Raw genomic sequence first — 27,505 nt, forward strand, 5'->3', positions numbered from 1 at the left:
TACAGTGTATTTCCCCAATTAGTCTGTGCTCTCCTTATCCACAACCACTGACTAGACCTTTCAGCAGTTTCTGATAACTCCTTCACAGCTGCCCTTAATTTCTTGCCTCTGATGCTCACCTGCACAAGCAAGTCTGTGGCCAACCTGGCTACAAATCCCCTAACACCTATCTTCATAGATCTTACATGTGCCTGCCACCCACATTCCCTCTCCTCTCCTCAGCTGCCAAGTTGACATACTTCTGCTTCTTCCTTTCGAATGCTTTATCTACTGCATCCTCAAATGGAATTGCTAATTTTATGGCATTGGAAGGATTTCGTAAGTTGTTTCCAGCAAAAACTTAATAAAACTTGCCTGTATCGCCCAAGGTATCGCTACATCTTGCCAAATGATCTTTCGCTTCTCTAGATTCTCCCAATGTGGCTACCTGCACTGGTTTTTGCGGACTGCATTTCCTTCCTGTTTTTGTGACTGGTGCTGCTACTTTTACAAACACTATACAAACATTATACAAACACAGCTTTTATTATCTTTATAAACAGCATTTTGCTGGTACAAACTATGCCTGCAAAGGTTGAAATGGGGAGATGAGCTCAGATGTTTTTGGGGAGGATGTCAGATTGGCTTAGGAATGTGTATGAAGCCAAACCCCCCATTGGAGAGATGAATACTGGGTGGAGATGGTGTGGAGGTGGAAGTGATTATGTCTGACATGGAAATGACTTTAGTTTGCAGAGTATATATAGGGCTGACAAGAGGAGTTTGGGAGTTTTACTGTAGCCAAAAGCAGAAAAAAACACTTATTAAGCCCCTTAATACAAGGATGCTTGTCCACAAATGTTTGTTGTGTAGTGTATTTGTAGGTGCAGTGTATGTACTTGGTAATTTCAGATTGTTTTGAAAATTGTGTATAGTATAAAATATTAGGTTTACACTTTTAGGATCTCCAGAACACCTGTAACACATTGGTTACAGCACAATTTCCCAGCTATCTCTACACCATCCTTCAAGATCCAGCTGGTAACTCTGACATTCTAAACTAATACATTTTATTAATACTCCTCAGCACTAAGCTCATCCTTTAGTATAGAACTTTCAATGTCCACTGAGTCATAAAAATCAGTAGGTGTGAGCAGGCCTGGAAGCACTCTGCAACTAAACTTGACGTCACTAGCCTCTGCACATCTCCCAGCACAGTTCACACTCTAGCCAAGCAGCTGCATGTGGTGTGGTGAGTAAACTAAATTGTCCAGACAAACAGTGCAAAGCTAGAGAGAGAGAGAGAGAGAGAGAGTTTGTGTCCTCAACTGGCATCCATCATCAATATTCTGCCCTGGCAGCTTGTCTGGTACATACTGGCCCATTCTCACCACTCAAAAGAGAGAGAGAGAGAGAGAGAGAGAGAGAGAGAGAGAGAGAGGTGTGTGTGTTTGTCTGTGATTGAGTGTGTGTATATTTGTGATCTGTTCTCATACCACAGTGACCCAGAAAAACAGCCGTTCAAGCCCTAATTTCAACAACACACTGTAATTAGTCTACAGCTCACATGTAAACATCTGAGTGTCTATCTACAGTAAAAAGGTCAAGTGATTAAAACAGATCATGGTGATTAATTACATTGTTTTTGGTAGTAAAAAAATGCTTTTGTCTAATTCACTTAAACACAGAGTGTATTTTTATACAATTTAATTACAGAAATTTCATCATTAATACTACGTGGAAATACTACGTAGCACAGGTTTCAGTTTCACTGACAGTGATGAAACAGTGGCTGCACATTTCAATTAATGAGTGCACACACAGAAATCAGTGTCTGATATACGTATCCGTATCTATCTTGTGGCTGAATAGCATCAAATCGTAAGAGAAATGCTCTAAAATCTAGTTTAAAGACTTCCTAGAAAAGTAGGGGCTGTTACTATAAGAAAGAGGGATAAACTCCTTAATACCATCACTTCAGTAAAAATGTTGAACAATCAGTTGTGCACAAACCTTCAGCCATGTAAACTCATTTCAGGGTAAAGACATTCAGTATTGTCATGGAGATTTCTACTTGTAATGTCAAGTGTGTGCGACATGACCTGCTTTGTTTGACTTTGGAGTATGCACCATCTTCCTTTATTTATATGCAATTACAGAAGTAGAATAATTGTGCTGTTTATAACACTGCTAAAAGCACTTGTTTTCAGATAAATGCACAATTAATTTTACACTATAAAAAACTGAGGTGTCAGAATGCACTGCAAAAGTCACAGCTACATCCAGCTCTCCCACAACTCAAACCTTGCCCCGACACTGCCAGCTTTGGATGAAACCCTATGTGAACTCTAGTTGGTGAAACATTATTTTGTTGCTGTAGAAGCTGCATCTCCTGCATGTCAAAGGACAGAGAAAATGTTTTATGCTTCCATGTGAATGGGAAATTTTACTTGTGGACTAGGCCTAAGAGAGTGAACAAGGTAAAAGGAAACTACAGTTTAAAGCTTTAAGGTTAAAGGAAAACTCTGGGCTTAAATAATGAGGTTACATGTGACATATGACTGATCAAATAAACATGCGCTCTAATTATTCTCATTATCCAAGAATGTGTGTTTTAGTTTTGTGTATCATTTCTTTTGATGCACCTCAGAACTAACTGCCTTGTTCACGCATTCAGTCACTCACATCTAACATACTCAATATGGCTGACACCATGTGCAGTGTAACAGAACTCCCTCTTGGGTTAAATTGCTTAAATGTAGAAAACAAATGAGCAAACAAAAGCAAATGGTTCATGGAGGACAACACACACACCAAATAAAATGGAATCATAGGTGGAACATGGAGGAACAAACATGTACACAGGAATGCAGAAAGTATTGGGCAACAGTAGGAAAAAGAGACAAGGAGACTGAGGAAGAGTGATTCACATTATTAAGAGACAGAAAGAGCAAGAGAGAGCACACACATGATTAAATAACAAAATCACAAATGTGCTGTCTGTGTCCAGCCTGACCCAAATCATGTCTCCAGGCAGATGCTACATAAAATCCAATAAAAGCAATAATCTGTGATTTGTCTATTCTCTTGTACCGTTATTTAACTGACAATTGAATTGAATTTCCAGTATTTTCACTGACCAACAAAATTGTATTCTGTAAATATAAACTAATATGGAATGTGATGCTTGTAACACACTCCAAAGAGTTGGGGCAGAGGCATGTTTACCACTGTGTTACAACAAATTTATTTTATATTCACTATTAAATCATTTGGGAACAGAGGATGCTAATGGGTGCAGTTTTGCAAGTGGAGTTTTTGCGGCCTAGCATTGCCTTGCTGAAATAACCATGGATTTTCTAGGAAAGGGCTTAGCATTTGTGACAGCATGAGAACTCATCTTTCTTTTGCATGATAGAGTTTCTGGTCTCGTTTCTGAAAGCAGCAGTAGACTGTGTTAGGTGCAAACCATATTCCAAAGTAATCCTGAGCCCTTCTGCTATATCAGAGTAAAATGATGATTGTTGTTCATCATTAGTTCGACATTTGACTATGAGGAACAGCCCCTGTTTGACAGATCTTGGAAATACCAACACCAATATCTTGGTACCACCTCTGGAAGCTAGTTGAAATACAAATCAAAGCAGTGACAAAAGTATATACCGGTGCCCTATATAAGCAGACACAGCTCCCAAATTTTCCAGCCTCTCTCTTCTGTCAATACTTATATTTTATTTGTATCTACCCTTCTTCAACATATTTTCCCTACATCAACAGTTCACAGATGAACTCAAGAATTGTTGTCGTTGATTACGTTGACAAGCACATTTCTTTATCTTAGATCATCTATGGCTCTTCAATATTCTGCTCATTCATGCTTGGCATCTTCAATTAAAGGTGATGTCTACGATTGTGGGGAAATGCAGTTCAAGCCCTTTGTTTACGTTCAGAATCTCAGTGTCTTTTAAGGTGGAACAGAATGTTTGAAGGAAAAAAAAAAGATTGTTGTTTGTAGAATTTGGACACATTTCCACATTAAAGGGAATATCTACAATTTTGGGAATCTGCAGTTCTCTCTGGTTTGTTTACGTTAAAAAGCTCCGCATCTCTTAAGGTGGAATGGTATGTTTGAGGAAAAAAATGACTGTTTGAATGTGGCTGAAGTTTAACTTCTCTCCAAGTTTTTAATTCACCACAGACACTCATTTGTAACTTGAGTTGTGAAGTTGTATTTGTTTATTTGTTTATTTGTGTGAAGTTGTACATTTATTTTCACGCACTTAGCCATCTCTCGAATTTGGAGATTCAGATTCCACTTTAAGAAATCTTTAACGCAAAAATAAGTCAATATTATCTACCTATGGAGCAGGAATAGAGCAATATCCTCATGTTGGTTCATACTTTTCAATGTGTAGAGTTCTCTTTGTTGTCTAAATAACTCGCTCTTGAGAGAGCAAGCCTAGCATACCAGACCGAGACAGTTTGTTTTTTTTAGCCATTTACTGATATTGGGGCTTTGTAAACACATCAGTCCAGTTTTGAGCATGCAAAGAGATCAGAGAACTAGCAAGCTGTGAATTTTATATAAAAAAGGGTTTTGATTATAATTATGTATGTCCCCCTTTAAGTATCCAACTTAGGATACAAAATAAATCGCACCAGGAGCTGTTTCACTCCTACGCAGGAGATAATATACTGGGGGCTATAACTATACTCCGTCTCATTCTGCTCCACTCTTTCAGAAGTGTGCGCTCTCTTATTCAGACACTGCACATCCCTCTTCCAGGGAAATTAGTCTGTCTTGTTCAGGACCTGTCTCTTGGGCCTGATGACATCCACTCTGTCGGTGGCTCCCCTCAGCCTATTAAGAATGACAGATTGTCAGTGCTGGGTTCAGGTTTTACGCTTATGTCAGCAGTACCAATTGCTACTTTGTGGCAGAGTATTAGCAGAATACTTGTGGACCCTGAAATGTTAGAGAAATCCAGTTCGTTTTTCCAGTTCTTAAAATGTGGAAAAAGGTGGTGAGAATGGCAGGATTGTTGAGAGCAGTGTAGTGAATGGGATCTGGCCACAACCCCTGAGCTTTGTACACTAGCTTTCTTGATCTTCTAACAGCCTTCCTAGCTCTGAAACACTCCAGTCTTCTCCTTCAGGGCTGTCGGTCCATATTTGACCAGAGAGCACCACAGCGATGGCATATATTAACTTTCATGTGTTTCATTCTACTTCACAGACTGGCACACATTCTTCTCCTTTGGAGCAATGCTGGCTTAAGTTGGCTGTACGTGACTCACATGTCAGGCCACATGAATATGGCGCAGATCTCCTCTTCACAAAGAATCCCTTTTATAGAATGGAGACTACACCCAAATGTTGTAAAGCAAATTTGGGAGAAATATGGCAGCTCTGCCGTAGATCAATTTGCCTTGCCTGCATACAGTGTCCTCTCTTCTTCTGACAGATGGACAATGTCATACCTTTAGGAGTAGCACTCATGGTCGAGAACTCACCTCTATACCTTTCCAATTTTGAGCTCCATAACAGCTACTCCAGCCAGAGTACAAGAGTCTAACTCAGAGTACAAGGTTTATCTCTCCTCCTGATCGCCCCGTGTTGGCCAGGGATACCTTGGTTACCGGAGATCATTCAGATCCTATCACAGTAGCCCTGGCATTTCCCATTATGCAGAGACATGCAGTCTCAAGGCCATGGAACAATTTTGTACACATCTTTAACATCTTGGTCTGTGAGTCTGGGCCATGAAAAGAAGTATCAGAGTGCTATGGATTTACACCCTAAAGTGGTCAATTTTGGCAGCAATTACAGCATGCCATATAGGTTTCATCAACACCACTGTAGGCCATTTCATGTGAGGTTTGCACAGATTGTGGCCAATCTCTAAGCATTTTGGCCCTTTATGGGACTTTTGGTCCTAAACCTCTCCCAGGTGTTCTTCTAGTCACCAACAAAAAAAGTTTTAAAGCTCATGCTGCCATAAGCCAAATGAACGAGTGCATTACAAACTTTCTCTGTGCATCCAGATGCACATGAGGCTAAAGTAACATTGCTGAAGGTTAGTGATACTGCTTATGCTGGTTTTTTTAGCTGTAAAGCTCATTCCATTCCATCCACCTCCATTCTCTTCTGATAAGGCTCAGAGTCTGCACTGTGTGTGTCCACTGTGAGCTTTATTTATGTATACATAACGCACTAGAAACTTTAGAAAATCTAGTCAGTTCTTCATCTCTCTGGCTCCCCCGCACAGGAGGTCTTTGCATTAATCTCATTGGGCAGTGGAGGCTAGTAATTTAGCTTATATTACCATGAGCTTATAAGATTTTAAAAGGCTTTCAAACTCATTCAACCAGAAGAATGGCTACTTCTTGGGCTCTTTTTTTAAGGTGTTTCAGTAGGGGACTGTAGGTAGCTGGTCTTGCAGGTCACTGCACACATTTATATGGTTTTATTGGGTGAATGTTACCAAGCCTTCTCAGGCACATACGGTTCTCAGTTTCAGTCCTTCTCAGTCCATAAGGCAAGATGTGTGGGGCTGAGGCTTCTTTCCCCAACACTTCCCTTACCTCATCTTCAGTTTTCTTTTGCAAACAGTTCTTTTTACCTATGAACTTGGACCATGTTATTCTTTCTACTCTTTATTTTCTTGACCTGTGTCTGACTTAGACCAGTTTAGAAAGCATGGCATATGGGAGATTTCTATAGTGAAACACAAAATTAATGATGAAAGAGAACACTAGGCTACATGTTAACACTGTTCCCTACTTGCATTTCATTGGGATAGATCATGCTTCAAAAATGGCAGATGTAAAGGCTGTGCTCATTAAATAGTAGTTTGTATTACATGTATGCATTATGTATAGTATATGGTAAAACACATGCAATTTGACAATTCTCTCATAAAGTATGGCAAAAATCTATTTTTCTATTTTCGCTTGAATTTTGGTGGCTGCTGCTATTAAACCTTTTTAGTTATGGGTAGGTTGTTAATGATCCGGCTCTAAGAACCGGCTCTTTGAAGTGAATGATGGGAGCCTGCTCCTGATTGCGAGCCAATTTTTGTATTTTTTTCCTGTTTAAGCTGCACACGATTGGTCAAGATGTGTGCTGGCGTCTGTGAATCTACACCAAGGGGGAGGGTGCAGGGGAGGGGTTACAGACACACAGCACTTTACATAGTCAGACTGTCATATGGATGCTGCTTATTCTTTTTATTTTGCATTACATGCATTATATTAATTTATATGTTGTTGAGTGATGTTTTGCTGATATATTGTTTCATGATACAAATTTACAAATAATATACACAATTAGAGATTAGACCTTTTTTTCTGATTGAGATGGGTCTTTGTTTTGATATTTAATACTTTATTTTTGTAGTACTCTGTTCCATGTTGAGTATATAAACAAAGCTATATTAATAATAAACATTTGATACAAAGTATGTTTTTACATTCGTAATTGATTTTACATATAATTTGGTAAAAAAACAAAAAATCTGAGGAGCCACTTGGGAGCTGAAAGAGTCAACTCTTTTTAGTGAGTCAAGCCAATAGACTCCATCACTGTCCCTTTTATATTCATTTGTTTAAAGTGGATTGTTTAAATAAATAAATAAATAAATAATAAATAAATAAATAAATAAATAAATAACAACATAAATATTCTATAAAATTTTCAGCCTTATTTTGCCTGCCCCGATTTTTTGGAATGTGCTGTAAACCAGAACAGTGGAAATATTTTTTTTGTACTTTTGTCTGTTTTTGTAAAGTTTCAAGTGATTTACCAAATCACAGATTATTAATTTTGGTGCAATATACACAAAAAACCCCACATTTTTGGCCATGGGTTTGCAGATGGGCGGCATCTCATGAAATTACCTGTTAATGATTCACTCACACTTAATTTTAAATTTCATTTAAAAACAAAACCTTAAGCAACATTTATCATTCAGAAAACCCATTTCAAGATCAGTAACCAATACAGAAAAACATATATCTGTCAGTCTGATTTATTTTTTTCCCCTTTCCTCTTTTCCTTTTTTATATGTTCTTTCCCTTCCTTACTTCCATTCTCTTTCTTCATTCCCTACCTCAGTTCTACCCTCCCCTCTATCTTTTCCCATCTACTCCCTTCCTTATATTCCTCTCTCTCTCTCTCTCTCTCTCTCTCTCTCTCTCTCTCTGTGTCTCTCTTTCTCCCCTCCCACTCTTTATTTTCCTCTTTTCCTTCTTGTTCTTTACCCTCCTTCCTCTCTCCTTTTTCCTGCGCTTGTGCTGCGAGTGCTGCTCTCAACGTCTCTGCAGCATCACTCAGAGGAACAGAGGAAAATGGAAAGAGAGGCAGGGAAAGGGAGACAGAGAGAGATACAAGCATGGTGGAAGTGAGTTAGAGTCAGAGAGAGGGTGTGTGTGTGTGTGTGTGAGAGAGAGAGAGTGAGAGAGAGAGAGAAAGAGAGAGAGAAAGAGAGAGAGAAAGAGAGAGAGAGAGAGAGAGAGAGAGAGTGCGTGCGAGTGTGTGTGTGTGTGTCACCTCTTGTGCTGCAGCGCTCCGTGGAGTTGTTCTTGTCGTTCTCGGAGCTGAGCCTGCAGGTGCTGGATCTCTCGCTGGAAAGTCGCTGCTTTTCCTGCAAAGTCCTGCTCCTGCTCCTGCAATCGTCGTCCCAGCGCACACACCCCCGCCCTTGCCTGCTTCTTGAACACCTGAGACACACACACACACACACTCTGTGTGAGACTCAAATCAGAGGAGAAGAGCCACGGAGTAGAGCCACGGAAAGAACAGAGACACACACATCATACTTCAGACTCAAGCAAGAGGTGAAGAGCTGCGGAGAGGACACACACACACACACACACACACACACACACATGCATGTACACACACATGCACAGTGTCAAACTCCAACCAGAGGAGAAGAGCTGTGGAGAGAAAACACACACACACACACACATAAAATCACAGTGGCTATGGTACAGCCAGGAGGATACCCAGCAGCCAAGTGAACGTCACAGTGGACTATTTCCAAAACACGCTCTGAGAAACTAAAGAGAAAAAACAAACCAGCCTCAGAGGAGCCGGACGAGTGTATAACACACACAAGGTAAGAGATCGACATATCATTACCACTATGTTCTCATGCGAAAGCTTTCCGTTACTGTATAATGCTGCACTGTGTGCGAAATGTATTTTTAGACAGAAATAATTATATTTAAGACATTTTACTCCACTTACAGCTTTACTCCACTTTATTATTATTTTAAAACATTATTTTTGTCTTTGTTATTATTTCCAGAATATTCATCGCAATTGATACAAACTGAATCAGTAATAATTTACTGTAGATAAGTGTTCATTAGACTGCATGAACATTTCGAGACAACTGACATCATCCTACAGAAACCTCAATAATGCAGTATTTCAATGAGTGTGAGTTGTTTTATCGTTTCTGATGGTGAAACTGATTAAAGCAGCTTTTTTGGGGGGACGTGAAGCTTGTCAGGACAAGCTTGTGTTTTATGTAGCTTTGTATATGATAATCTTCAGTAAAGTGTTACTACAGAAGGTTGCACTTCTATAATAAAGACATATTTTCTACAGCTATATACCCTACAGAGCCGTGATACTGTATTCTTGTCAGGACACAGGAGAATAAACAATGAAAGAACAAAGAGTTATTAAGCCATAACAGAGTAGAACGGAAGCCAACAGGTCCATGAATGTGGAGAGGTTAGTAGCTATGAGCCTTTAAATGTGCATGTGCTAGTGTGCGCCCGTGTGTGTCTGTGTATGTTTGTGTTTGTTTCAGCAGCTCTGTGTGTCAAGTGGTTAAATGATTTACCAACCAGGGAATTCTACTATAGATGGAAAGAAGAGAGGAAGAATATAGGAAGAGAGAGGAAAAAAATGAGATCAGTTGCAAACAGAAAAGTAAATACTGGAAAAACAAAAGAGAAAAAAGGAGAATATAGAAAAGAGATAAAAGGAGAAGAGGTAAAAGAGGAAGAGAGAGGAGAGGTAGAAATACAAAAGAAGCAAAGAGAAAAGAGGAGAGAAATATAAGTAGATTCTAAGAGAGAAGGAGAGAAAAGGATAGAAGAGAGAAGAAGGAAATGAAAGAGAAAATGGGGAGGAGGATGTGGGAGGAAAGAAATGAAATAAAAAGAGTAAAGAATAGGACAGTAGACTACTGACAGCGAACAAATGAAAATGGATTGAGCACCTGTAGACAGGCACACACACACACACACACACACACACACACACACACACACACACACACACAGCTGTGTCTCCCACAAACTCAAACACACACAGGACAGTAACTGCAGCAGATGGTGAACTATCTGTTGCATGCATGTAACTCTGTGAAACCAGAGAAGAACACACACACACACACACACACACAAGAGAGAGAGAGAGAGAGAGAGAGAGAGAGAGAGAGAGAGAGAGAGAGAGAGAGAGAGAGAGAGATGTTAATGTTCTCGTGTCCCCTATGTGCCTCAGCAACAGCTCTGAGAAAAACTACTGCAGCACACTCAGTCAACTGATATAGATGAGAGAGAGAGAGAGAGGGGGGGGGGGGGTCAAAGAAAAGACAAGACAGGGAAAAGGAGAAAAGAAAGAATGGAAACAAAAGAAATTAAAAAGAAAAATGGAAAGAGAGAGAGAGAGAGAGAGAGAGAGAGAGAGACATTACTGATGCTAAACCAAATTAGCTTCCCCTATGGATATCAAAGCCTGTAGGGAGCAAAGCATGCTGGGAAGTATGCCAGGAAGAATGCTGAAAGTTTCAAAAGCCTACTCACACTTTGTGTCACGCATCTCACACCCCCCCTCCCCTATACACACACACACACACACACATACCTACCCCCACTGCAGATTGATTGGCTGATTGGCAGTGATAGTTTGTACCACAGATAACTGCCTCTGTTTGAGGGGTCTCAGGAGAATGAGCTCAAGAGAGGCGTAAAGTGTGTGTGTGTATATGCTTGTGTGTCTGTGGGTTTCTAGAGTGTGGCTATCTGTCAATATGTCCAACCGCTCCCCTCACACACCAATCAATAACGCTCTCATACTCAACAAACCATGCTCAATAGCACTGCCACTGTGGGTGTGTGTGTGGCCACAAAACCTCTCTAAAATGACCCTCTCTGCAAATGAGTAATAATGAGCCCTCAAACAGTGAGGATTCAGCATTGCATACTCTCTCTCTCTCTCTCTCATATTGCAGTATAGTGCAGTCCTACAGTGTTATGTTAAAAAGCATATTCAGAAAAGGCCCATTTGGAGTAACTCCTCTTTAAGAAGACAACTGGAGCAGCTATTCACACACATACACACACATACACACATATACACACACACACACATTTCAGAATACTGAAGAAATTAAGTAAGGAGAAAAGAAAGAGATGAAAAAAGAGAGAAGGAAAGAGAGTAAAGAAGAAAAATATATGAGATGATAAGAAAGGATGGGATTAAAGAGGAGTAGACCATAAAGGATATAATCGATGAAAAGAGAAGTAAAAACGAATAGAGAAGAAAGGGGATGAAGAATATGCAAAGCAAAAGAGAAGGCAGAAACAGAAGGAACAGAAGTTGTAGATCATATTTATGCATATGCATTTGTTCCAGATATAACAGCTTTTACTTTTAGAGCTAAAGCCTATTGACAAAGGAAAGTGTATGTTTTCAGATGAACATCTGATCTTAGACAGTGAGCTCTCAGAAGTGGAGACACGTGGCTCTATCAGACAGTGTCTAGTGGTGTTTTGAGGTTTGTTTAATCTGTCTGCATGTGTAAGTGTGAAGGACTCGCACCTCCTCCAGGGTGTGTTCCTGCCTTGCTCAATGATTCTGGGTAGGTTCCGGACCCACCGCAACCCTGAACTGGATAAGCGGTTACAGATAATGAATGAATGAATGTGTAAGTGTTTAATACCAACCTGGTGATGCAAGCTAAAGTCATAGGAACAACCTGTGTCTTTTTCAGTATTGCTGCCATAGATGTGTATTAGCTGTGTGTGTGTGTGTGTGTGTGTGTGTGTGTGTGTGTGTATGTGTGTGTGTGTGTGTCTAATACATTCACACATCAATGTGTAATTTATTCCCTCTGTTCAGTGAACTGTGAGTGACCTCATGCTTCAGAAACAGCTCAAAGACTGCTGTGTAAAGCATGAGTACAACCCACTTACCTAAACCCCGACCCCAATACACACACTAAGGCAAATTTACCCTAGAGCTTATGCTTAAACACCTGAAAAAAATAATGTTTAAAAACATTATTAGAAATGTATCTTTCTGGCCCTCCCTCTTCACCATCACTCAGCACAATGCAAGTTGGTGTTTAATAGCTGACATAGTAACTAACTTCCAGTTAGTTTTCTCCTCCAAGCACATGGAAAAGCAGTTGGAAAATATCCATTTGCTTAGGGAGAGAACTAGGAAAAGCAAGAAAAACAAACTTCTTGGGTGTAATTGGGAGTTATTCATGTGGCGCTACAATGAATATCCTTTTTATTAGAAGTCCTTGAAAGCAATTTAGACTTGAAGGTAATGTAGTGTGGTTGGAAAAATGGCATCTCTTATATTCATGTGATTTTTCACATGACCCTGTCGAATAAAGACACAAGGATTGCTCAGGGCCAGAAAATGTAAACCGTTAAGTTTAAGAAGACAAAGAAATGCTACTTTATCAAACTGAGTCTCTGGATGTAACCCACCCATGGGACACACTGTCTATCTGTCTCTCACTCACCTGTTACAGTACTACTGCCAGCCAAATCACAGAAACAATAGAACAACAATCACAGAAACAATAGAACAACAATCACAGAACAACACATATCTATCCATATCTTGTTCTCTGCAGCAACAAATGCAAATAAAATATAAAATGATTGAAGGTTTATTTAAAAATCTGGCAACTTAGGAACTTAGGTTGTTGAAACCTAAAGTCATTCAAATCCAGTTTCAGCTGCATATGCAGGTTTAGTGGTATATACAGGGGTTAGACAATGAAACCCCGGCCACTATCCTGCAAGAAGAATGGTTTAAAATCCCTCTGACCACTGTGCAGGACTTTTATATGTCATTCCCAAGATGAACTGACGCTGTATTGGCCTCAAAAGGAGGCCCTACACCATACTAATAAATTATTGTGGTCCAAACCCAGGTGTTTCAGTTTCATTGTCCAACCCCTGTATATATATATAATTCGATTTTTTTATTATTTTTAAGTTGATTATGTTTCACAGGTGCTGCCTCATTAGCAATGACCCGCAAACCCACAAACCTATGCCTTACTATTGCAAGGTCAGATTACACAGGGATGCGGCAGAACTGATGTGATCTGCAGCACCACAGCATGCAGGCTGCTAAAGGATTTCTCAGCAGTGGTAGGCTTATTTACTTATACTTTGAAGAATGCTACTAAGGCAGGCAAAACGTTTTTGGCTAAAGCCTCTTACTGGTACAGTGTGGATTTCCTGCAGAACTATGGGTAACTGATCCTCTTAGAATTTATTTTCTTTAGTCTTTGCGAACTCCCAAATATGTTTATTATTACATATTGCTCCTTATGTGTTTTACCTCCTCCTGGAGTTCTCTGGAGTTACTGATCTCCATCCAAAATATTGGGAAGAACTTTTGAGTGTGTGTGATTCAGAATACCAGCACACAACCCGATCCTCACAGAACTTGTTTTTTTCTAATAATAACAAATATTTTGTGGACAGAATTTATGTCAAATCATCAGTGAGGAAACTGTCTTTATCATGATGATGTTATTGTGTTAAATCAATCTATCACAGTCCCACCCTTTTGTATTTTGTCTGCAATGGCAGATGTTCACAATTGTTTGCTACCTATATGTTGTCCTGTTGTTACTACTGACTACAGTATTCTGCAGGTGTATTATGCAGGCATTGTAAAATCTCTGGGCTGCTTTTCAGCCTTTGGACATAGAACTGTTTATAAGCTGCATGGGCTTAACGTCTCATCGGTTCCTCTTTTTGACAGCTGAACTGTGATTTGCTGGGGTGTTATATCTCATATGAAATAGAGATAAACACATGCAAATGCAACTTTTTCATCTTAAATATCTCCCACAATATGTAATCTCTTAGTCAGAGGTGCCAGAGGTGAAAAGTTAGGATAATTCTAAGGGTCTATGACTGACAGTGGCACTAAAAACAGTTTGTGCTGGGGCCCAGAACCTAGTGATCTGCCCCATCAAGTGTCGCACATCCCCTCCCCATCCACACTGACAACACGCCACATACTTACAGTACTATACAGTACTTGATGCATATAAAGCATGTGCTATATCTAAAAACGCTGTCCAGAGTGGCACTTAAGTTTCATCTTACACTGTCAGAATGTACACAGGTGGCAGGCACTTGGCTAATCCCACCATACATCTCTTAAGCAGAGATGAACTGAATTAACATCTCTTCTCTTCCCTGAGAGGGCCAGCCTTCTGCCATCAGGGAAGGACTCCACTGAGAGTCGGTTTGCCCTGTTCAAAGCTCACTGATAACCAGGAGAATTTTTATTGCTTCTACTGACTTGATTCCACCTGTGAAGCCAAACTGGACTGAACCTACTGCAGTCCAAATTAATGAACTACAGGGATGTGTCTGTCAAAACAGAAACAACACCAGCTGAAGAGTGTGGATTAAGTGAAGGAGGAGAGTGAACAGTGTGCTGTCCACAGAACCCCACAAGGTGTATACAATGACTAAACCTTACACTAATATATATATTCATTCTTTTTAATGAGAGGAGCAGCATGCAGAAGCAGAGCCTTAAACTCCTCCACTGACCAATGAGAATAACTTTGGAACAGCTCTTTATACAGCTTTAGATCCTGAATGAAGTGCTGAACTTTCTGTGTTGTTCTGTACCATTGGGTGAAACCAGTGTTTGTGTGTCATTTAGTTGCAGTGTTTAAAAAGCAATCAAAGAAATCATCATTGCACATACTCCAGGAATCAATTTCTTATTCCTTATCCCACATCAGACTTGGTGTGAACCACTACTTTAAAAATCGCATGTGTGAGTAGGCCTGAACTTTGTATTGGTTTGCACAGGTAGCAGAATCTCATGGTCCTGGGTTCAATCCTCACCACATTGCTATCGACCTATAGACAAGGTCTTTATAGCTTATATAAAGCTCTTTCACTCAATGGCTAGCTTGGCAATGCCTACAGGCTCACACAATAATGATTAGGGGTAGTCACCATTCATAACCCAGAACAGCTGGTAGGGGGCTTCTTTCATGTTAATTTATGTTATGTCCATGGCATTATGAAATGCTTGCTGTATGTCAGACAATTATGGGTGCATCACTGTCCCCTAATTTTGGGCTTTGCTTGTAGGGCACGTGGGATTGGTTTAGAAATTCTGAGTTTGTTCTTAACCGCGTTTAGCCCAAATCTTTCTTATTGTTGTACAAAAGCATTCTCAAGTCTGAGTCAGTGTCTAAGACTTTCAGAGTTTATCGCCATGGTCCTGCACAGGCCTTTTCTTAGCACTATTTACTTAGATTCGTTCCACAGGAACAGATAAATTCATAGGAGTCTATATGTAAAAATTAGCTTTTGTAAGAGTCTATGCATACACTTATAATAAAGCAAAAATATATATTTTTAACATAAACATTATGAATATTTTATGTTGCAGCATTCCTGTTTGCTACTCTGCACTCAGAGATTTAACTCCAATTGACATGTTTCACATTGTGTTTTAATTGCTGTGTTAATGATTTAATTAACAGGTCAAAAATAAATGAGATTATTAGCTCCTGTAATAAATTAATTAATGAAGTGGACATTCAGTGGACATTCATAAATACATTCATAGCAAGCTATGTGAGCCTACACTTACCTTGCCAATTAAAGCATTAGTGTAATTAAAACAGGGCATAATAAACTGACAATCTTTATAATGCATTTTATTGCTGTGGCAACTATATTGGAACCCAGTAGGTCTGTATTAAAGAGCAAAGGCTTGTGAAATTGCGACACTGTCTGTAATTCTGGAGGATTAACTGTTAGTAGGATTTATTTTTAGTAGTTAGTAGTATCAGGGCGGCACCGTGGCGCAGCAGGTAGTGTCGCAGTCACACAGCTCCAGGGACCTGGAGATTGTAGGTTCGATTCCCGCTCCGGGTGACTGTCTGTGAGGAGTTGGTGTGTTCTCCCCGTGTCCGTGTGGGTTTCCTCCGGGTGCTTCAGTTTCCTCCCACAAAGCATAAACGTTGGTGGGTGGATTGGCGACTCAAAAGTGTCGGTAGGTGTGAGTGAATGTGTGTCTGTGTGGCCCTGTGAAGGACTGGCGCCCCCTCCAGGGTGTATTCCCGCCTTGCGCCCAATGATTCCAGGTAGACCCACCACGACCCTGAATTGGATAAGCGGTTACAGATAATGAATGAATGTTCCTTATTTAGAATTTTAAATATTTCTCAAGTATGGCTGAAAAACACTACACTTCCTTTTTTATGGCTATAGATTACATTACATTGCTATGTTTTGCTATTACAATACACATTCCAATGTACTGACAGTATATTAGAGGAATTTGACGTGAATAGCAGATATAATCTGATGTGAATACATTTCATTGGTTTGGCCAACCAAACACCTGGCGAACATATGGTTAGAGGCTCAATTTACATATGTATGCATTTTGGAACACTGAAATATCTGGGGATTTGTATTCTCAAACTTGTTAAAAGAATATATATTTTACACTGATGTGCCAACTAGGCCCTGAGACTTTTTCTATTGCTTTAATGGCACAAGGGAAAACTAACCAATAATGCTATCAAACCCATGGTATTGATTTGCTAAGCTGGCCCTTTAAACCAGTCAGGCCCCATGAGGCCTTGCAGTGGAAAACAACCTAATGATGTCTAACTCTTTCTAGTCCAACTCTAGATTCATAAATTGTTTTTGTTACTTAAACAATACAAAAATGTATTGTTTTTTTAAACACTTGCATTTGTCCTCATGGTGAGGAAATATGGCAGATGGAAAGAAGGCGGCATTAAAAATCTGTCCTTTCAGCAATGGAATTTAAAAAAAAACACAATTTTGCTAGTTTTGCTAGTCTTCTGTGTTTACAGGTCATCTACAAACTCAGGTGGAGATATTCTATTTGTCATATATGAAGTACAGTTACAAATATCTATTACAGAGACTGATAAACATAGCCATTTATAATTTTTGTCATATAATTTTGCCCATGAAGGGCATATTTTTTAATGAGATCTCCTTTTGCCATATGAGATTACACTGTTAATCAGTACTGCCGTCAATATGAATCCATGCACCATTAGTTTTCCAAATACTCAATATGCCAACTTTTAAGAAGGAAACTGCATGTTATTAATTATAACTTCTAGCCTTTTCATAACATGATGCAGATAGCACCAAAAAGCATGTCTTCACTGGAATATGCTAATGATTTATTAAAGCAATGAGGCCCTTCTGTTGTTTTATTAATTATGCTAAATATAAGAGCAAATTGTAGTTTGGCAAAGTGCTGTATGAAAATCCCAAAGAGGATTTGTCAAGCTTTGGAAACCATTCATCAGTCTGGGAACAGTTCCGTCTGTTGATAAATTTTGCCTGAGTCTACGTTGGCAAGGGCACACATTTTTGATGATGAATTACTGTACTCGTGCCAGTGTACTACTATTTGTGGCAAAAGGCATTCACACTAGCGATTCAAGAGGAGAGGGAAATGTAAAGCTAGTTTGCAGATTTCAAAAGGGCTTGGCAGTCACCTTAGACTAGTAATATAGAGTAGTTTGACATTCATATTCCACATTTATTACATTTTAGTAGGTCACTATGTAGTTGCAAACATGTTAGCCTTGAACTGAGAGAGCTAAAGATTTAAAACTGGGTCCAGGTTTACGTGTAGTGCATAAAAACAGATAATCAGAGGGACCTGACTGGCTAAGTGCTTTTCAAACACATTGGTTTAATCTCCCTAGCTGTTGGGCGTGAAAGTTGCAGCATATAATTAACATTATTTTCAAGCTTTTTTAATAATTCACTTATCCCTCAGTCTCTGTTGGGGCTACAGTCGTGCTAGAAGAGACCATTTCCATCAGTAATAAAAAGTCTGACTGAATCAGACTGAATAAAAATAAACACATATATAAATGATGTCTTTCACACTGTGTCTAAAACTGATAGATTGTGATGCTGCATCATTTCTTCATTTAGAACATTTCCTGCCATCAGAGTTCCGTTTTCATAATTGCTGACCTAACAAATGAGCAGCAAGACTGGAGCAGAACAACTCATCCTGTCCATAGCAGAATCAGGCTTATAAAAAACATAACAAGCTGACTGTAAATCTGCAGAAGGTAAAGAATATATATATATACAGCATGCAGAAGCCTTAAACTCCTCCACTGACCAATGAGAATAACTTTGGAACAACTCTTTATACAGCTTTAGATCCTGAATGAAGTGCTAAACTTTCTGTGTTGTTCTGTACCATTGGGTGAAACCAGTGTTTGTGTGTCATTTAGTTGCAGTGTTTAAAAAGCAGTGAAAGAAATCATCATTGCTCCTACTCCAGGAATCAGTTTCTTCTTCCTCGCCCCACATCAGACTTGGTGTGAACCACTACTTTAAAAATGTGTGAGTAGGCCTGAACTTTGTATTGGTTTGCAGTAGGCTGGCACAGTGGTGCTACAGGTAGCAGAATCTCATGGTCCTGGGTTCAATCCTCACCTCATGGCACATATTGTAAGGAGTGGATTCTGGATTCCTTCCACATAATCTAAAAACACATGTAGGTCGGTGGACTGGCTGTGCTAAACTGTCCTCAAGTTTGAGTGTGCAAGTGACTGAATGAGTGTGTAATACCCTGTGATGTACTGTTCCCTTGTGTAGGGTCCCCATAGGTTTCAGATCCACCACAACCCTGATCAGAATGAAATGGTTACTGAAGATGTATGAATCAACACATAATTTACAGTAGTAGAAAGAGGTCAGGTGGATTTAAACAAGGCCTAAAACGGCCCATAGAGCATAACAGAGCCAGCAGAATGTCAATTTATAAGTCAAATATTTAATAATATATTATAGTGAAGTCCCACCTGACCTTATAATTCTTTTCAAATTTTTTGTAGACATGTGCCTTCATCTTTGTAAAGTATGATTTACATACTACAAGCTACGAACTGTAATATAAACAGACAATACAAACTACAAACTGACAGTCTAACCATGTCCTGCATTCACCTTCCAAGTTACCTGAGGGACAGCTGCCCTTCTGTTGTCTTTACATGTCACACTAATGCCTGCGCATCACAGTAATTGAATATGTGCTGTCCACCACAATTTACTGACGTCTTTCATATAGATCTTATCGGCAGATATTATTTTAGTCACTGCTTCTGAAACTCTGAGCAGCTGAGCAGTTTCTGTGAATGAAGCTTCTGACATCCGTGCTGCAATAATTGTCCTTTATTATTTTTCATTTTACCATGTTGAATTAAAATTAAAGTAAACTAGGTCTAAATAGCATTTTGTAAACACACCAAAAAGCAGAGTGTGGTAATTGCTTCATTTTATGGAGAAGGTTCTTATTTGTAAGCCTTCTGATTCATTACATCACCAGTTTATTCCTGTTTCTTCTTACATTTTTTAACAACAAAAAATTAAGAAGCAGCTTTAATATAACCTGGGGTTATTTTTATTGCTTGTATTACAGTAGGTAAAAGGCTCAGGAATTTTTCCTGAAATGGGAGCAGGCATTCCAGAAATTGACTGAAATGGTCTATTCGAACAGGATTAAAATGACTGAGATACTCTGGTAATAATTACTTTTAATAATAATTCCATGCCCACAGGTAAAACTAATCCTGTCCGAATAGGGCATTAAGCTCCAGACTTTAGCAACATAAACTTCTGCACAAGTCTTATGAACCAGAAAATTGAGCCTGAAAACTGGATGCACATGTCATTAACACCAAAACCATTTTCTAAATCTACCAGTTCTTTTGTTTTTTCAGAACATTCTGAGCTCCTATCGGACCCCTGGCAATAAATTGCCTCGGGAAGTTTTTTTTAACCATTTCAAACTCAAATTTCAAACAGTTCTTTTTCCATGGCTTATGGTTACAGTTTGTGATGTAGTTAAGTGAGTACTTAACTGCTCAAGTACTTAAGTAAGTTACTGAGTGTGTTTCTGTTGTGTAAGTGGGAGCATGATCTCATACTTAAATTGATCTCCCTCATTCAATGGCGGATATCCTTGTGTGTGTAGAATATTATTTAAAAGAGCTGTAATTTTCTTTGTCTAACTCTATGCCAATTGGTTTTCCAAAATCTGAATATTACCTAAGATCATCAGGTGCAATAAAGTTCTGCACTGATTCAATCTCTAGAGATTACTGTCTCTGTGTTGAAGACATGTTTCCTGCCAGGCAATATCGAGCCCATTCTAGCCCTATCAGTTACACTTAATATGATCATTTTTGCAGCAATAATGTGATATTGCTTGTGTGTGCCCTAAATGTCAAATGTTTATCTCATTTAGTCAGCCACTAGTGCTACTCATTGGGCACTAGCGCTTCTGTAATGGCTTTGGTAGCGACACTTGGTAGGAAACAAATAGGCTCTGCATTTACAGAGCTCACAAACCCTGAATTCTGTAGCTCCTCTATTTTGGTTCCATAATGTTGAGATGTTCCCTATTCAGGAAGCGTGTGTTATGGGTGTGCAGAATTAGCCAGTCTGGCATCCAGTTCTTGATAATGTGTGTTACACAATCACATCTTGTTCTTTGTCTTGTAAATGAATTCTACAGCCAGTCAAAGCCCATACCCATCTGTACCTCTTCCACAGCCTGATGTTATATTCATTTGATGTGGAAACTATAGCACTTTCATGTGCCTTGGCACTTTATGACCTCAGATATGATTTATTTAGTAGAAAGTTACCTTTAAAACCATCTTCAGGCCCTTATTTATGTCTGTGGCAGAATTCAGTGGCAGAGCATTTAAGCTTGTTTACTAAAGAAAGAAGGGGCTCTAACATTGGTTGACTGTCACAGTGATAAATTAGTAGTAATGTATTAATTATTAATATGACTACTTTGTCTTCATACCCCATAAATAATGCAGTGAAAAATAAATTCTTCTCACCTGCATTTTTAATTAATGCATTTTTTCCAAGTTTAATCATTATACTACGCAACAGTTACACACATTTATAAATTTAAAATTATAATTGTAAATTTTTACACACATGCGCACACACAAACATGTTAAACAAATGCTATTATTTCTACTTAATTTTTGAAAAAATTAAAATCTTACTGCAAAACCTCTCATTATAAAACAGGGTCTCAAGCATCATGCAACAAATTGGTAACCATTTCTGTGACAGCTTTTTGTGAAGTAGCCTCAGCGTTATTAATCACTTCAGACATCTGGTTCCAGTCCTTATCATTGTGAACAGATGCTTTGTGAAGGACTGCTCTTTCACAGGTGATGCAGTTAAAATCTATGGACTATTCATTATTACGTTTGTGTGTCAGATTTCTCCAATGAATAATTAACATGCTCTGGAAGTTTGCAATTTATGTAAACCTTCAGTGTGAACATTTACCCAAGTCCTATGCTTTAATATAGATTAGGGTTGAAACAGAGTTTGTCAATCATTATTGCATCTTTGGCCTTTGCATTATTGATATGCAATAGGCCACAGAATGCAAATGAGCCCTCAAATAAATCACAACATGCTTTATTGTGAACTGTGAGCATCATGACCAACAAATGTATGCTGTATTTAGCAACTGTTGGGACAGATGAAAATGTTAATGTGAAGTTGTAAATACTTCAAAATAAGCCAGTCTTTAGCCATTACATATAATTACTTATCATTGCTCTTCATACACTGAAGAGTAGTTTCTTGCTCTTCAAGTGTTTAATACATAGTTTATCCTCCTTTGCGGCAGTAACAGCTTCTAATCTTGTGGGAAGGCCTTACAGTAAATGTTGGAACACTGTGAAGATTTGAGAGCAATAGCAGAGTTGGATACTGATGTTGGATGATTTGTTTGTTCTAGTGTAGGTTGCTATTGTGTATTTACTTGTTTGAGCATTTGATTAATGTTGGTGGTTTAGGGTTTTTTGTTTTAAGTTTAAATAATACAAAGTTAATGACTTCTTGCCATATATTTTTGTTATTGTCCTTGTGTGGACCCCAGGGAAATTAGTGATCGCATTTTGGAAGCTAATGGAGATCCAAATAAAAAACATGAAAATAAGAATATAGGTACAGTATTATGTTGCATCACTTCAAAATCCTCCTTTCCACAGCTTCACAGCCTACTGCTGTGTTTGTACACATGTATTCCATAGAGCATGGTAACCTTAGGTTCTTGTGCAGCTGCTCCAGAGAGACCTATTTCATTTAAAGCAACTCTGTGTAGTATTTTTACATTAATATTACAGCTTTAAAATCTTTGTAATGATTTTTGTAATCTGGGATCAGCACTGCAGAAATTGCATTATGTATCTTTTGGAGGTAGGTAGGAAACCCTCCCCCTCCACATTCCCCCTTACAAATTCCTATTTCCCCGTAAATTTCTGGACAGCTCTGTGAATGTGAAATACACATTTCAGCTGCAGGTGGACCAAAATATTTAAATCTTACCAAGTGTTGCTTTAATGCTTTTTTTTAGCGATGATACCAGCGTTTGGTGCATTATCAATCGTCTGTGTCCACAATGGGTGCACCTTATTAGAAGCCTGTCTCACAAGGCATATCTCACAATATATAGCATTTGTGCAGTAATATATTTTGGCTAAATGCTACCCTACTGGACATTATTTATTAGTTTCAGGAGGGTCCACTACTGTATCATTATAACGACATATGTGAAGTTCATCAATCCAAGCCATTTTCTTCAGGAACCTGCTCCAGATTCTGACCTGTATGAATGAAGTATAGAATAATAATTGTATAAGCTTGTGCTGTTGCCATGGTTGCGCTCTACCCCCTGGTTCCCAGTAGGAGGCAGCTTTTTCTCTGATGAGGCTGCTTACGGAGGTAGGGAGGTGATTGCCGTTTCCTCGCTGCTGCTAATCTCCTCTGCTAGCTGAAATAATTGGATTCCTGCAGAATGGCGAGGACTTGATGAGAACTATATCATTATTCCCAACCCCTAGGACTGCTGTTTCTTGGCTTTTGGGAGAATGATGTTTTCATGTGAAAGGACAGATCCAGATTAGATCCAGATGACAGAAGTGTCTGATAACTTGAATTAGGTTGTGTCAGATGTTGGTCATTTCTATAAAACTATTCACTGGAATTATTTGATTAAGTCATTGTGTTTTCTCATGTTTTCTCTAACTTCTCAAAAGGCTGCCATCATTGGTCCATTTTACCTGGTGAGGCGATAAAAGAATTCTGGTAGCTGAGAGTCTTGGTTATTGGTAGAGTGATACAGTGCTTTTTAGAGAGTTGAAGCAGCACTGGTCTGTTTTGCTCTAAGGTGGCTCAGATATTGCACCATGTGAAATTTCACACCTCTTTGTTGTATAAACGACATGGCAGCATGAGTGCTACATCTTGTACAGACTTACCATTCATACAGGATCTGCTGTGTGGAACATCACAGCAGGTTTATATTATAAATTCTAAACAGGTTATTGCTGTCAAAAAAAAACAATAAATAAACAAACATGCATCTCAAAAATAGTAAAGTTATAAGAGAAGAAAAAAAACTTCTTCACTTTCAATGAGAGTCAATGTGAAAAGATTTTCTTCCAAGTAATATTGGAGTATTTTTATTGGTCAATTCTCATTTAATTTTCACACAATTTGAACTATATCTGCTGTGTTCAAACGATGTAATAAAGATACATGTTTTTATTTTGACAGCAATAAAATGTAAATGAATCATTCTCACTATCCATTTATGCCATTTCTGTCAGAGTTGGTTAAAAAATCCGAGTTTGTGTGTGTGTCTGTGCATGTGAGCATGCATTCTGTCTGATTGTGTGGATTAGTGCAGGTGGGTAGTGCTACTACTTGAATGCTGCACATTTGTACTTAAGGCAGGTGTGTTCTCTGCTATGACTATCACAAAAGCCTAAATGTCCTGAATGTCCTAGACTCAAATCCTGTCCTCTCCTCTCCTCTATGCTCCATGAATTAAGGACAATATGGTGCTTTTCCACTGCATGGCACTTACTCTACTTGACTCTACTCATTTTTTGTTACCTTGTGCCTGTTTGGTCCATACCATACATTCAGAGACTTTGGCCTTGTCCTCTTTTAGCATATTGATTTCACCCACCAGAGCAATTAGGAAGTGTGTATGTCTACCGTAGGCACAGTAAAATGGATTGTCATCTGAATCTGGAACTTTCTTTTGACTAATGGATTGTCTATCAGTATGTAAAAGAAGCACAGTTTTGACTTTGTTATTGATTGCAATGAGATCATCATATAAATGTGAAGTACGTGTATGCATTTTTTGTGCTTTAAGTTCACTACATAACTGAGAAACCCCATTAACCCTCTAAAAATCTCAGTCTTATTACCTTATTATTCAATACTTCATGGAATGTTCTGTGTTTGGAAGTTTAGTTGCTCTCACAGATCAATGAAGTGAACAAGATAACCATCTACAATTTCCTTTGGCAAGAGCTATCAGGATTTTGTTTTGTTCCATTCTAATTGTATGTCGGCCTGTCCATGAATAAGCCCTTCTGTAAACAAGTTTGAATTTGTCCAGTAACTGTCTATGATAAGTTTTCTGGAGCAAGATATATTAGTTGGATAAATAAATGTGTGGGAAGTTTATTGCATCACATCTCTTAAAAGTATTCAACAGTGTTCTTTAAAGCTATTAATAACATGTTTCTCAAGCAAACCAGTTCTTCCCATTTAAAAAATGTTCTGCCTCTACACTTCCCAATGAAACAATAGTCTTTAGGATGCAATATATCATCAGACTGTCTGACGACAGGCAGGAATATGGCTGAGAATCCTGGTTATTTAAGGGTTTAATGTAAAAGATTAGGTTGAATGTCAGAAATGACACGTCTCAGATTGTTTACTTTACACTTCCTCTCTTAAATACTGCCAGATACATGTATAGTTGTGTGTGTGTGTGTGTGTGTGTGTGTGTGTGTGTGTGTGTGTGTGTATTTATCAGGTTACTGGGAGGATATCAGTGTATCGCCTATGTCATTCAGAAGTGTGTGTGTGTGTGTATGTGTGTGTGTGTGAGTGTGAGAGAGAGAGAGAAAATGGGAGAGAGAAAATGGGAGAGAGACAAAAATATACAGGGAATACCCAAATATACAGGGAATACCCAATAGAAATAGCTTGTTGCAAGTGTAATTGGAAGAGAGCTGTGCTGTTTGGATAAGGTGTGTTATTTCTTCACCAGCATTGTATCCTTTCAATGTGTGCCAGAAATACACAGCAAAGCAGAGAGAGAGAGAGACAGAGAGAAAGACAGAGAGAGAGAGAGAGAGAAAAAAATCTGCTCTGTGTAGGCTGGGTCATTTTGTGCAGAGGACACTGCAGGCACTGCTGCAAATGTCAGCATCCAGCAAACATCTCTCCATTAGGCACAGCGCCTCTTAACCTCCCTCTCACATGCTTCCCGACACCCATCTATCTCCCTCTCTTGCTTTCCACCTGTCCAAATTATGAAATGGCAAGTTGATTTCTTTTCTCATCCTCGAAATGCCAGAAAACACACATGACATAAAGACGACAGTCAGCTTTCAGTTTAGACAAACAATAAATAAACAATTGTCAAAAATGAAGGTTGTTTTTCCTCATGACAGCAGTGATTTGTTCCTGTGCAGAAGCTGCTGTCAAGGAGGTTAATTGCTGCTCCACATGGCTGAGGATGTTGTATATATCAAAGTTTATTTCCAGCTGTCTATCTAGGGAATGTACCAACAGCCACAGTACAGAATGCACCTTTACTTTGTGTCTCTCTTAGTATTTGTGTTTGTGTTATGTCTGAGTAAAATGGAGAGAATACACTCATTGTAGATTGTAGACCCCTCCCACCCCGATTGTTGGTAATCGCAGTTCTCTCTGGTTGTTTACATTCAGAGGCTAAGTGTCTTTTTTATAGTGGAACGGTGTGCTTGAGGGGAAAAAACACAGTTTTTTTTGTACATGACTGATTTTGAACTTGTTTGTGAACTTGTATTCACTGTTTGAATTACCACAGAAACACATTTGTAACTCAAGTTTAGTTTGGTAATTTAGTTAGCTGTCTCCAGAATCTGAAGACATTTCTGCCTTAAGTGATCTGAAACAGCATAAATAAGTCTATATTATCCACCTATGGAGCAGTCATGAGCAATATCCTCATTTTGGTTCATGCTTTTTATGATTTGGAGCTCTCTCCATTGTCTAAAAATACCCCAGATGTCTGCCATGAGCAGAGAGGCAGAGAGAGAGAGAGAGAGAGAGAGAGATAGTGAGAGAGAAAGTCTAGCACACCAGACTGGGCCAGTTTGTTTTTTTCACTTATTTACAGACTCCAGGGCTTCGTAAACACATCAGACTGATTTTCGGCACGTAAACAGATTGGAGAGCTAGCAAATGGGGAAACATCTTCTGAATTCATTACAACCATGAACATCACCTTTAAAATTTAGATTTTATTTTATTGTTACAGTCTCAGATAAACCATCACTGTGGTGGTATCTTATAGTGTCAATGACATGGTACCCTCAAGGCGACATTTTCAGTAACTTTCCTTGCTGGCTAACAACATCTATTGATGTTGGTGGTAAGCTGGATGTACTTGGGGAACATAAATATGCCATGAACTATATTAACTGAAGATTTTTAAGTCACATTGATTTTATACATCTTGTTCTCCAAGATTTTAATTACGTTTTTCAGCTGAAAACATTTCAGTTATGAAATGTTACAAGTATTGTATATACGTGTAATATACAAGTATGTTACCACTCTTTCTGGAGAAGAGAATATAATGTACCTTTAGGAAACACATTTGGACACTAAAACCACCGATGTACTTTTTGAAGGTACATTAAAGCTGTCTGTACCTTTAGTGAACAATAATGTTCTCTCTGATTTAACAAACCTGGGATAGGCTCTGATTCCACTCTTATGTATTTCACTCTGTGAAACATGAACGTGCATAAGGTGGCTGCAGAGCAATGCTACAAATGTTTTGGTGAATCTGTATGGACATGGTTTTAGACTGGCCTGCATTTTAGACCGTATCTACATAAGTGTTATGATTTTTCACGACACATAGTAAGCAACACTATGACTCCATGGTATCAGTATATCAGTATAAGGCCAGCACTGCAGTAAAGAATAACCAACAATACATTGTGCAGCCCAGTATGGGTATGGGTCTGTTTTTGATTACACTAGCTCTTGTATGTTTGAATGTGTGGCTGATATTATGAAGTAATTGAACTTGTGGGTTTAGATAAGCTGTTTGG

At 38.8% G+C, this 27,505-nt stretch overlaps 2 protein-coding genes across 2 annotated transcripts in view; one reads left to right on the plus strand and one right to left on the minus strand.

Annotated features, from left to right (window-relative positions):
• Window positions 1-27,505, minus strand: part of LOC136677399 (centrosomal protein of 89 kDa-like) — a 135,274-nt gene that overhangs the window by 17,349 nt on the left and 90,420 nt on the right. The window contains exon 19 of the mRNA XM_066654919.1: window positions 8,530-8,699. Within this exon, the coding sequence (XP_066511016.1) occupies window positions 8,530-8,699 (170 nt within the window). The remainder of the gene's footprint in view (window positions 1-8,529; window positions 8,700-27,505) is intronic.
• LOC136676990 (E3 ubiquitin-protein ligase RNF182-like) overlaps window positions 8,879-27,505 on the plus strand; it is a 28,027-nt gene continuing 9,400 nt past the window's right edge. Inside the window, exon 1 of the mRNA XM_066654321.1 lies at window positions 8,879-9,100. The gene's annotated coding sequence lies outside the window, so the exon portion shown is untranslated. The remainder of the gene's footprint in view (window positions 9,101-27,505) is intronic.

Source organism: Hoplias malabaricus, chromosome X2, assembly GCF_029633855.1.
Source record: "Hoplias malabaricus isolate fHopMal1 chromosome X2, fHopMal1.hap1, whole genome shotgun sequence".
In the NCBI taxonomy this organism is placed as follows: Eukaryota; Metazoa; Chordata; class Actinopteri; order Characiformes; family Erythrinidae; genus Hoplias; species Hoplias malabaricus.